We start from the raw sequence: 13155 nt of genomic DNA, 5'->3' as shown, positions 1-13155 counted from the left end.
GATCGTGGTGGGGGACCATATTGCTGACAAAGTATTCAATGAATCATCAAAATATCATAGGAGAGCTGGTAAGTATGACAGGTAAGTTGGATAAGATTGTGTGCTGCAGGTTCACTTGGGTGCTTATGTCTATAGTATAAGGCCCTTAACATCATGATCGTGCCTGCCCATGCAGGCTGAAAGGGGAAAGACACTTCATCCATGCATAAAATAGTTGGCATAGGAAGTTTAAGTATGTAAGATCTCTCAGATACTGGGGCTGAAGGATGCCCCTGAAATCAGTGCACAAAAAAAGTAAAGTCTGTGGTCAAAATGCATTCCAATCCTCCCAAAATGTCTCTTACAATGCACACAGACTAATAATGGCAGGCTTCAAAGGTTGGTAGTTAGTAATAAGAAACATTAAAACAAAATAAAACAGAGAAAAATGAAGGCAGATAAAGACCATATGGACTATCCAGTCTGCCCATCCATGCCATTTACTACTACTACTATTAAACATTTCTATAGCGCTACTAGACTTACGCAGCGCTATACAAATGAACATGAAAAGACAGTCCCTGCTCAACAGAGCTTACAATCTAAATTGGTCAGACGAACAGACAGCTAGGGGTGGGGAAATTGCAATGGTAGGGGTGATAAGTGAGGGTGTTGAGTAATGGTTAGGAGTTGAAAGCAGTAGCAAAGAGGTGGGCTTTAAGCCTAGACTTGAAGACAGCCAGAGACTGAGCCTGACGTACTGGCTCAGGGAGTCTATTCCAGGCATACGGAGCAGCGAGATAGAAGGAACGGAGCCGGGAGTTAGCCATCTACTCTCCTTTCTTCTCTCTTAGCTTGAGACAAGTACATAGGATCTCTACCTTAAATTCAGATGCAGTTTTCATTGCTGCCACTTCCACCAGGAGTCCATTCCATGAATTCACTGCCCTTTTTCATGAAGAAGTATTTCCTCAGGTACCTTTTGAGTCTGTCTCCTTTCACCTTCATCTTCCACCTCCTCATTCCAGAGCTTCCTTTCAGTTGAAAGACACTTGCCTCCTGTGCATTTATGCCACCTAAATATTTAAACATCTCTGTCATATCTCTCTTCTTCTGCCTTTTCTTCCAAAGTATGCATATTGAGATCTTTAAGTCTGTCCCCATATGCTTTATGATGAAGACCAATGACCATTGTATTAGCCACCTTCTGGACCGATTCCATCCTGTTTATATCTTTTTGAAGGTGTGATCTCCAGAATTGTACACAATATTCTACATGAGGTCTACACCAGGGCCGCTGAAAGACACAGCTGGGCCTGGGGCAGGAACACCCCCGCCCCCCACTGAGGCCACCGCTGCCCCCTTACCTTCTTGTGTCACTCTGCTCCTCTCTTGGTCTGTCGTCTCCTGATCTTGTGTGCCAGGACCTCAGCCGGGTCCTGTCACACAGGAGCAGAAGAGAGACATACTCAGAAGCAGGCAAGCAGGAAGAAGCTTCTGCTCCCTCGTGCTGCCCCCCCCCCCCACCCCCCCCCCACCCCACCCCCGTCAGTCTTGGGTCTCACAAGAGTCTTAAACAATGGCCTCAGCACCTTCTTTATCCTATTGGTCATTCCTCTCCCTATACAACTACCCAGTAGAACTGTTATTCAAACACATTTTTCTATGTGGGCGTGAGTTTAGATTCTCTACAGAACTAGTCAGAATCTCAATATAAACCGTGAAGCTTCAGTTTGGTATTACAAACGCCATATTCTCTAACAATGAAGCTATCCCCCTTTACTACTCACCATACAAAAATTATTCAAATTGTGAATATCACCTCAGGAACAGCTAGATACTGTTTAAAGCAGATGGGTTTTCGTTTGTGTGGTGTCTTTATGGGACATGGAGATCACTAGTCCTGAGCATTTTTAATTTTCAAAACAGGCCAGACACTTTACAAAACAACACGAAACCCTGCAAAAAGACACTCAAAACCTATTAAGGAAACTTACCAAACCATAATAGGCCACTATAAACCTGGTCTCTTTCACATGTGCATAACACAGACCGAACCTCATCAAGTACAGAATAAATAACCACAAACTAAAAATAGACATATATACACCAAAATTAAATTAAACCCCCAAGAAGCCAGACTCTACATATAATGCAACAACCAGGGAAAGTGAAGCAGTGATGCATACCCCCTTCTGCTGTGCAAAATATAAAGATAAGACAAAACTGAACTATTCCAATCACTACATTATAAATTAACAAAACAAAAATGGAAAATAAGGTGAATCGTTTATTGGACTGAACTAAAACATTTTTTTGACTAGCTTTCAAAGGCTAAAACCTGTTTTCTTAGGTCAGGATAATATACCGTAAGTATATTGTCCTAACCCACGGACGGAGGCTTTGGCCTCCGAAAGCTAGAAAAATAGTCAAAAATATATTTATCTCAATAAAAAGGTATTATCTTATTTTCCAGTTTTTTCTTTTTATTTATTAACCTTTAAAGTGGACTAACACAGCTACCGCTTTATTTCGTCCAAAATTAAAAATAAAATCCATTTTCTACCTTTTTTCTGGCCACTTATTTTTCTAATCATGTTGACCCCAGTCTGTGGTTACTGCTTTCTGTCTTCTTTAATTCTCTTTCCAAATATCTTCTGTCTGTGTATACGTTGTTCTTTCCATCTGTCTTCCTCACCTTCTCTACTACATCCAGCTCCAACATTGATCTGTTCCTTTCAGCTTTCTTCCATTTTTTTTCTGCCTCTCTAGCCATTCACATTTCATATGTTCTTATCCAGTATCTCCTTTTGTTACTGCTTCTACCTACAAAATTCCATCTCTTTCCATGACCTTGGCCCACTCATTCACCTTTCATTCCCCAGTCTTTCACTAACTTATTCCTTTCTCCATACCCCCTGCCATCCAGAATTGCCCCTGTCTCTCTTTGTCCCTGGCATGCAGCAGTGTCCATCTCTCTCTCTCTTCATCCCTCCCCCTGAACCATTCAGCAAGTCCCATGTGTCTTTGTCTTCTGCCATCCAACATTGTCCCATCTTTTTCTCTCTACTCCCCCAAGCAGTATTGCCTGTAGGAGTGTCCCCCGGTGTGTCACCTTGTGTGCAACTGAGGCCTAGGCTATGTCCAAATGCAGGCCTGGACCTGAAACACCTTTGCTGAGCAAGACTGTCATGGAGGCAAAAACATTTCCTGTATCTCTGCCAGACTAAGGGCACTGTTAACACAGAGAATATCGGCAGTTCATCTCAGGGGGTGAATCTGGTTACCTGACAGATTTACAAACCACGAGTATGTGATAATACTTGTGTGTCCCTTTGTACGGCACCAGGTTTTGTAGAGAGAGTGTCTGCTGTATCAACACTGGATTTCATTGTCTTCAAGGCCTGGATTCCATCTACCGTAAAATGCATGTTCTGATTGGGCCAAAACAGTCACCTGAGGACAGTGAACAGAGGTCCAGACAGACCTTTTGGAAAACAAAGAAAGAGAATTTACTTGGCACTGAACCAGAGTGGTCTCATCTCTGATAGCTCTGGAGAGAAGCAGTCTCAATGTGCTAAAGTACTAAGCTTCTCTGCCACAATTCTCTTGCAGGGAAGTAAGCTGATAATTACAGCTGCTAATCTGGTGCTAAGGACTAACTGCCCGGGCTGACTGAGGGCCAGATGCACTAAACTTAACGAGCCATTAACGAGCAAGTAGATTACCCTGGCATGCACTAAAGGCCCTTTTCCGATGACGGTAGCAGCTAACGAAAACGGAATGCAGATGAGCAAATCATGTAGAAACCCTATTGTAATGAGATGCACTAACATGTTCCGATTGCCTTAATTCTGGAAAATCTAGCGAGAGGTCTGTACCTCTCGTTGGGGTTGCGCTGGATTGAAATTTCATAAAATGTAACAAAAAAAAATCGGGGGGGGGGGGGGGGCGGCCGGCCAAGTGCTCGTCATGGACGTCCATTATGGGCGGTCTTCACCCGAAAAAACACCGAAATGCGCCCTTTATGGATGGTCTTCACTATAAAAAAAAACAAACAAAACCCACCCTTTAGCTTTATTAAGCTCCGCTTCAAACAAGAAGGCCATTTTGGGCGCCGCAATAATAAAAACGTCCTTTTTGGCCACCCTTCACTCAGCTGAGAGACTTGGAAGTCTCTGAGCCAATCACAACGTGTTTAGCACAGCTAAATGCGCTGTGATTGGCTCAGAGACTTCCAGGTCTTTCAGCTGAGTGAAGCACGTCCAAAAAGGACGTTTTTATTATTGCGGGGTTGAATGATGTCCAAAAAGGAGCCTGCAGCAGGCCGTGGAGGGAGTGAGTGGTGCGGCATCTTCGGGCGGCACAGGAGGCGTATTTAGCATGCACAGAGCAGTCAGCATAACGCTTTGCTGCTCTGCGCATTGTAGAGTGTAAATAAATAGTACTTAGGATAATAATTACCCACTGATTACTTATTCCAAGGTTCCTAGCTCAGCCTAGGGGAATCTTATACAGGAACCTTGGTGCTGGCACCCTGCCAGTGTTTGTTTCCCGCCAAAGAACAGAAGCCACGTCACAGATGATATATTATTATTTATTATAGATAAGAAAAATAAAAACACTCTGCAATAGCTTATATGCAATATAATATCTCTTACTGATACGCACACTAACAAAATATATTGTCTAGCTATACTCTGATTCTCCTGAGACTAAGTACAGTAATGATTAGAACAGTACAAATGATATCCTAATGATCCTTATGGAAACTTATCACATCTTATGCAAAATACACATTAGCAGCTTTCCCTGACCGAGAGCTGACATAAACCAGTCGTACTTAGATAACCACTGACTAATCCCAGACTAGGAAATATATCACTGTGATCTCACCATGCTGTCCTGATGATGGCCGCAGATGAGACCGGAGCTGATTTTCCCAAAGACGCTATCTCAGCTGTCTGTGTCTTAGATGTAGAGCAGGTCTTTCTTAGCAAACAAGCAGGTTTCCGTCTCTCCGTTGGTTCTCAGAGCCAATATCTCTGCCACAGGTATTTGCACCAGTTATGCAGGTCACAAAGTTGGTATCTGGCTGACCCCGAGCCTTGCTGGATTTCTCAGGTCTTCTCACCAGGTACCCCTCCTCCGAGGGTCTCCAACTAACTAACTTCTCCCACTCTTCCCGCGTTCTTCCAGACCTCCCGGTCAGGTGATAGCCCGGACCAATTAGCCTCTCGTACAGTCCAGTATATGGGCAAGAAGAGTTCTTTGTTTTGTGACCTTGGAAATGGTAACTTCTGGTGCCATGGCTCTGCCTCCCTTCTCAGATTCTCAGGGGAATAGAAGGGGGTGGTTGGAACACAGAATGTCCTTGGCTTCCGCAAGCCTGTCAGTGATTTTCCACAAGCTGAAGCAGGATCTTGCTGACACAGAGATGTTCAGATCAGGGGGTTGCAGCAGCCATCTTATTGTGCATAGGCTTGTATAGGCCAAGACCAGCTCAGGCTAGATCACAGGGAAATACCCCTACAGCATGCTTGACCGGCCGATTGGCCGACTGTTTAGCGATGGAATAGAGAATGCAAGTGAGCTGCAACGAGCAGCTCATTTGCATTCCCTTTCCTTGATGCATAGCCATTCCCTACCGATTTGCTATGGAATCGGTAAGGGAACAGCTGTTCCGAGGATTTTAGTGCATCTGGCCCTGAGGGATAATAGTCATCGATATCCTGGTAAGCTCACTGTTTAAACAGCTGTAGCTGGAAGAAGAAATCCCGCATAACTAAGATAGCTAAGAGCAAGTGTCATATGGTGAGAAGCCGGGGTTCATTCCTAGTTAGGATCAGATAGTTATTTCTAATTGATAGATCATGATACAGATTTCTATTTATGTGTAAGTCGTAGTGATATAACTTTAGTGTAATCCTAGTAGTATTTATTTTGTGTGCTTGCTTTCTGTTTCACTAATTATATTTTCCACATTGGCATTTTACTTCTTTGGGTTTTACCAGTTGGAAAATTAATCTTGTTTGGTTCTGTAGTGCCTTCCACCCCTAGTCAGAGCCCAGATAATTGCTATATTAGTGAATGTTGTCTCTTAGCAATTGTTTGAATGGGCTGTGTTGGCATTACCGCACTGGCAACCACTAGCATGGCTTTGTAAAAGGGGAGGTAAGCCTTTTTATATAAAGTTTGCTTTTCATATCGAGTGTCTCATTTTCTTTGATAAATTTTTCCTGTATGTTTATTTCTTTATTCCCCAATTCATGTTTCTCCTCTTCTGTCAACTTATTTTTAATTCATTTTCTATATACATTTGTTCCATCCAATTCTAAAAGTCTCAAATGCTACAGCGTTCCTTCCTTTCCCTCCTTCAGCATCATTTGTACCATCAGAGCCAGCAGCCATCTTGCCTTCCCCTTAGACCTTGTGTGTTAGAGAAGCTTACACTGTGACAGCCCAGGCTGTTTCTGTCTGGAATGGGGCAGTGACTGTATATTTGGGGACATGGAGGAGGAATAGTGGTGAGAAGAAAGAGTTACGTGGATAGATTACAGTCTGTCAGTCTATTACCAGTTATGAGCACCAGATTACTGGACGTTTTTCTTTCACGTCTAATAAGAAGACATAAGGATTTTTTTAAAACTGGAAACATATTTGTTTGCATTCTGATAACATAAGGCTGCTTCCAGATGGAAATAAATAGAATTTGCATCATTTCTGAATCTGAGGGTGCCAGAAATCTATATGCCAATTTATTCCTTCATGTGTTTATGCTTCAGTTCTCAGATTACCAGAATTACATTGTGCACAGTTGTGTGAAGGAGAATCCTACAATGGAGCGATCAATTGCCCTGTGCAATGGAATCTCTCAGTGGGTGCAGCTTATGGTGCTTAACAGGCCAACCCCACAACTACGTGCCGAAGTCTTCACCAAGTTCATTCATGTTGCCCAGGTTAGTGGGATATAATATTGCACCTCAGAGACAGAAGAGTAAATGGTATTTGGGATTCTGACAGTTTTTCTATAGAATCATCCCTGCCACAGATTCATCATTGAGGCCTTGCTGCTTTATTTGTGAGTGTCGTGTTCAGATCCATGAACACCAGTTCCCTGTGTCAGTTCCCGAAATGAGTCAGTCCTGCAGGTAAATGGCTCTTTATCCAAGTGCCAATTCCCTCATCCATATAGGCTGATAGGTGGAAGGCCCTGCTATGTCCCTCCCCTAATGCATCCCAGATTTAAAGGTGTAAAGGTCTGTGTGTTTCTTCTGGAGCATAATCTTTTCTGAATGAGACAGTTGAGTTTAGATCAAAAGTTTTGTAATAATTTCCAGTGTAATACATTAAGGGGCTAAGTACTTGTGAGAATTAGCATAAACTTTATTCCTGCATTAACTGTCTAATATGTAGTAGGGCGGGGCATGGGTGAGGACTGTGTCCAGCAGTTAACATGCAGTAACTTACTATGCTTTAAATGTTAACATCTGTTCTGGAAATAATTTCAAATGAGTTTCATACACACAAACAGGCTTTTTTCAAAATTGACTTAATCTGAGACCTCAGCAGCAACTCGTTTCACAAGAGCTAACGTTCTCTTTATTTGCCTGCCTCTTCATTGGTCAATTATAACTTTTAATCATCCAACATTTTCCATTTCAAAGGTTTTTGAGAATTTTTGTTAAATATAAATACTTAACTGTACTTAACTTAAAGATTTTATTTCAATTGCTGGACCACTCACAGACGTGGCATGTTTTGCATTCTTTTATTATTTATTTAAACATTTTTATTTTTCACCTACAACTAAGCGGATTACAATAAAAACATACATAATCACAACCTGAACAAAATAAACTCAAATTACAATAGACAGAATTAATTCAACATGTACAAAAGTTGACATATTAACCCCATACCTGCACACACAAATATGTCTCCAACAATTTGGGAAAAGAAGTCATATTCTGCATAATATTAAAACCCCTGGTAGAGCATTGCAAAAGACTGAATTCCAAGTACGGGTATGTTTTACAGAATGCAAATCTCCAGTTAGCAATAGCATTGCATAGTGTGGCCTCAAAGCCCTTAGAGGCTTGCTGCATCAGGGTTTGGTCCACTAAAAATAATCAAAACAATAGACATTAAAATTTACAATAATTATACAAACTCACTTGCTCATGTCTCTTACTAAATCTACAATGAGATTCAAACATGGCAACGTGGCAGCTATTATTTAAAGCTAATCATTTTGTTTACAGGTGATGCATTTCCCCCTCCCTCTCCCCCTCCTCCTCCCTCCCTTCCAGTTCCAGTCCCTCCCTCCGACTTCCAGGGTCCTCCCTCCTAGTTCCAGGGTCCCCCCCCCCCCCCCTCCGAATTTTAAAAGTCATCTTACCTCGTCGGGGTTACGCGGGCAGCAGCAGTGAAAAGCATGCAGGCTCGGCACTTCAGCCCTTCCCATCACTTAGCTGATAATTTCCCATCACTGATTGATTCCACCCTATCTTTTTTAGTAATCGCATAAAAACTACACCCATACTAAGGGGTGCATTCACCAACTGTTGCATTACTGGTGCAACTTCACTTGCAAGCTGTCTAAGAATCACCAAAACACAAGGGTCCACCCAGCTGTAACAGGTTTCAGCAACTGAATCACAGACATCATCTCAGCTTCAGATACACTTCAAAAAGTATTCCATATATTTCTTCATCCCTTCATTAATATGTCTTCCATGTCCACAACAGCCAATCCTACTTTCTCACACAGGACTTCTGCCTTATCCATCAGAACATCTCCAAACTCCCTTGTACCAAATTCCACTCTCACGGGGTCTGTATGCCTTCCAGTCAGGTATTTCACCACATGGAACAACTCCTGTGTCCTATTCACTGCTTCACACACTTTCTTCTGATTACTCATTCCATACCATTTCATACACAGACAGATATTCCGTAATTTAAACCTATAACTTTCATAAGTTTATCCTCTGATTTTCTGAGTGCCTCAACTACCTCCGTACTGTATTCAAAGCACCTGACTTTTCAAGGACATGGCCCATTATTCTCATGCAACATTATTGTATGTTCTTGTGCAACACCATCCATTGACCCTACCAGTGAGTCATGCCATAACCCAGCCATTTCATCAATTATCACCAAACCCTCAAACTTCAACTTGGGCAACCACTTCTTCTTCAAATCAGCAACATCAAACCTAGGATGTACCTTCAAAATCGTGATCTGCCTTTGCTGATCTACCAACTCACACTAAATAACAATATACAATGGTCTGACTATTCCATCTCCACCACCTTTACTGAATAAAGCATATGCAACCACAACCTATTTGCCAAAAAATAAGATCTAACATACGACCTGCTTGGTGGGTCGACTCACAAGCCACCTGGTGTAACAAGCAAGCAGCCAATGCCTCAAATAACACATGACCAGACTTTTCCAATTGTAAATTATAATCCCCCAACACACACAACTTCTCCACATCCACTGATAGAGATAAAATACAATCTAATCATAAAGAATAATCTGTTAATTGTTTATTGTCCACTAATGCCAGGTGGACAATAAACCAAACATACAATCTCAGGATTCTCCAAAACTACCATTTCCTCTCAGTCTACAGACTGATGGACCAACAGTTTAAAACTTAAACACTGCTTTTAAAAAAACACCACCCCTCCCCCACATTTCCCCTTTCTACAAGCCCACTCCCACCTATAATCTGCAGGACAGCATTGACAAACCACCACTACATCCGTATCAAGCAACCACGATTCAGTCACACAGAACAAATCAAAATAATTCAACACTAAAAGATTGTAAATTACAGATATCTTATTCCTCACTGAACTCGCATTCATCAGATCAACCTTCAACACTTCAGTCTTTACCTGTGTCTCCACACCTACCACAACGCTTTTGAAAGCATTGGCAATCCCTGGACCCTTATACCTTTTACCCGTCAACAATCCCAGCTCCTTATACTGCCTATGCCCACACACCACCTCTAGTGTAGTCATTTCTCTCAAACACTCTCCCAATCCACCCTTCACACTGTGGACAAAAACAAATCGTGCCCCAAAGTCTGGCCAAAGTCCATCCAAATTAGTGTCCTAAGGAGCTCCTTAGTTGCACTCCTCTGTCGGTGTGACAAGGAGACCCTTGATTCTCCAGCACATCATGCCTCTGATGCCAAGCTGCTCCTCTTCACCCTATGCCTATGAGTGACATCGCTCTAGGGGCAGGGCCAGCAACAATCCCAAAGCAGCCCTCAGCATGGTCACACAATATCTGGAGAGGTCCTGCTCATATGTTCAGCAGGCTCAGTGGCAGCAGGAGATGTTTTCAGCAGAGGACCCAGGCAAATCAGCACACTCTCATCCCTCCTCCAGCGCTTAGCTGCTCCTCTTCACCCTGCACCTGTGAATGACTATTTGGTCATAGTGATGACAATTTTTAACCAGAGTATTTATATTAATTTAGTTATAAATTTTGATATCATACCTCAGCCGCCAAAATAAAAGCATGGTACATTTAAAAATGCTATCTTTCTCATTGCAACAATTAAATCAAACCCACTCACCACAGAACCAAAACCATTCAATTTGCAACCAGCCATTTTACTTAGGTAGATTGCTCAGGTTACAAACTATTCTACTCAGAGCAGCTAAACTTACACATAGGCTTTCATATCATATGTACTGTTTGCTGAGCTAAAACGTAGGAGGTAAATTTGCAGTCCAACAGCACTGCATAACTTTAAACTGATAATAGGGATGGGCACCCAAAAGATTTGTGTTCGAGTTTGCTTTTTTGTTGTCAAACAAATGTCATTACAAGTGCGCACTATCCCCTTAAATTCTAGATAGTTGCACGTGCAAATTTCTGCACGCAAGTTATAGAATAAGGTCAGTTGTACATATAACAATTTAATAGTGAGCTGATAACTGGTGTTAATGAGCAATGTGCTATAACTAGTCTTAATTGGTGCTAATTAGCACCCATTAGTAATTACACATGTAACTGCCCTTAGTCGCTATTCTGTAAATTGGGCGCTCAAGTACCAGAGCACAGAACTTCAAGGAGGGGTGTGGACCTGGAAGGGGCATTGGTAGGCTAGGGGTGTGTCAGGCAGTTACATGCGTGGGTTATAGAATACTAGATGTAGGTAACTGCCTACAGTTAGGTGTGAGCATTTACGCCAGCCATAGAGCTGCCACTGGTGAAAGGAGACCTGCTTCCTCAACATCTGAGGACTCCTTCGGCCCAGATTGTGCTTGTGCACTAGTATGTGCTGACACATGAGCCAAAGCATAGTTGATGGTATGCTGAGGAGAATCTTCAGAGGCAATGTGTTTGTTCATGTTCAATTATGATTTGATATACTGCTGTTACTGAGCACAGGTCACAGTGGTTTACAGCAATGAAATATCATATAAACAAGAATTGAAAAGAATACCATTAAAACAGGAGAGTAGAACTTCCTGTGACATCATCGCCAAGATGGCAGCCTCAGCCTGAAGCCCCGATAAAAGGGTAAAAGTTGTGCATTAAAAATACCTTAGTGGTGCTGCTGTGGTGGCAGAGGTTGCCCTGTAGGACTCACAATGTCCTGTAGACACCCAAAAGAAATAAAACATTATTTTCATGCACATTGCCATGAATTTGCAAAGGTGCCGCTACTAGACTACTAGGGATTAAGATAGGCCCTGGGGGGCCCTTCATGTACTCCGGGGGGTTGGGGAGGGGAGTGGCTTGTGGACACTGGTTGGGAGAGGGAGAGGAAGGGATGCAATGTGTTGGGGGGCTCAGGGCTGCCTTATTTAGGTCTTTTCTGCATCATAGAAATTATGATACAGAAACAACCTAAATAAGGCAGCCCTTAGGATCAATGATTAGCAATAGGTGGCTAGAAAATTTACATTCATTTACAAATGTTCTGGTGGGGGATAAACACTTTATATTGTTTCAGAGCTGAGCTGAGAATCTTTCTTGGAGTGTCTCTGGCACCTGCACAAACTTTGCTCTCCTGTGGTCTTTCTACAGAAACTCTACCAGCTGCAGAATTTTAACACATTGATGGCAGTGATTGGAGGACTATGTCACAGCTCAATCTCCAGGCTCAAAGAGACAAGTGTGCATGTTCCTCATGAGGCAAATAAGGTCAGTGTGGCAGATCAGCCTTCATTCTATAAATCAAAACTAAAGATATGCATAGCAGACTATAATATTACTATCCATGGCCTATCGAATACGAGATGTGGAGGTGTATTTTCAAAGTTCTTAGACATACAAAGTTCTATAGGTTACTATCAGGTGACTTTTCGAAAGAGAAGGGCGCCCATCTTCTGACACAAATCGGGAGATGGGCGTCCTTCTCGTAAGGTTGGCCAAATCGGCATAATCAAAAGCCGATTTTGTGCACCCTCAACTGCTTTCCGTCGCAGGGACAACCAAAGTTCACGGGGGCGTGTCGGCAGTGTAGCAAAGGTGGGACTGGGATGTGCTTAGGAGATGGGCGTCTTCGGCCGATAATGGAAAAAAGAAGGGCATCCCTGACGAACACTCAACTTTACTTGGTCCATTTTTTGTCACAACCAAGCATCAAAAAAGTGCCCGAACTGACCAGATGACCACTGGAGGGAATCAGGGATCACCTCCTTTTACTCCCGCAGTGGTCACTAACCCCCTCCCACCATAAAAAAGTTTACAAATACTTTTTTGTCAACCACTATGCCAGCCTCAAATGCCATACTCAGGTCCATCGCAGCAGTATGCAGGTACCTGGAGCAGTTGTAGTGGATGCAGTGTACTTCAGGCAGGCGGACCCAGGCCCATCCCCCCCCCCCACCTGTTACACTTGTGGTGGTAAATGTGAGCCCTCCAAAACCCATCACAAACCCACTGTACTAGCATGTAGGTGTCCCCCTTCATCCCTAAGGGCTATGGTAGTGGTGTACAGTTTTGGGTTTTGGGGGGCTCAGCACCCAAGGTAAGGGAGCTATGTACCTGGGACCTTTTTCTGAAGTCCCCTGCAGTGCCCCCTAGGGTGCCCGGTTGGTGTCCTGGCATGTCAGGGGGACCAGTGCACTACGAATGCTGGCTCCTCCCATGACCAAAAGGCCTGGATTTGGTTGCTTTTGAGATGGTCAT

General features: G+C 43.0%; 1 protein-coding gene across 1 annotated transcript in view; it reads left to right on the top strand.

Moving 5' to 3' along the window:
• Nucleotides 1-13155, top strand: part of RASGRP1 (RAS guanyl releasing protein 1) — a 139370-nt gene that overhangs the window by 57675 nt on the left and 68540 nt on the right. Inside the window, exons 7-8 of the mRNA XM_030213685.1 lie at nucleotides 6765-6938; nucleotides 12049-12165. Coding sequence (XP_030069545.1) covers nucleotides 6765-6938; nucleotides 12049-12165 — 291 coding nt within the window. The remainder of the gene's footprint in view (nucleotides 1-6764; nucleotides 6939-12048; nucleotides 12166-13155) is intronic.

The sequence above is a fragment of the Microcaecilia unicolor genome, chromosome 9 (assembly GCF_901765095.1).
Source record: "Microcaecilia unicolor chromosome 9, aMicUni1.1, whole genome shotgun sequence".
Taxonomy (NCBI): domain Eukaryota; kingdom Metazoa; phylum Chordata; class Amphibia; order Gymnophiona; family Siphonopidae; genus Microcaecilia; species Microcaecilia unicolor.
This window is presented reverse-complemented; position numbering and strand designations above follow the sequence as displayed.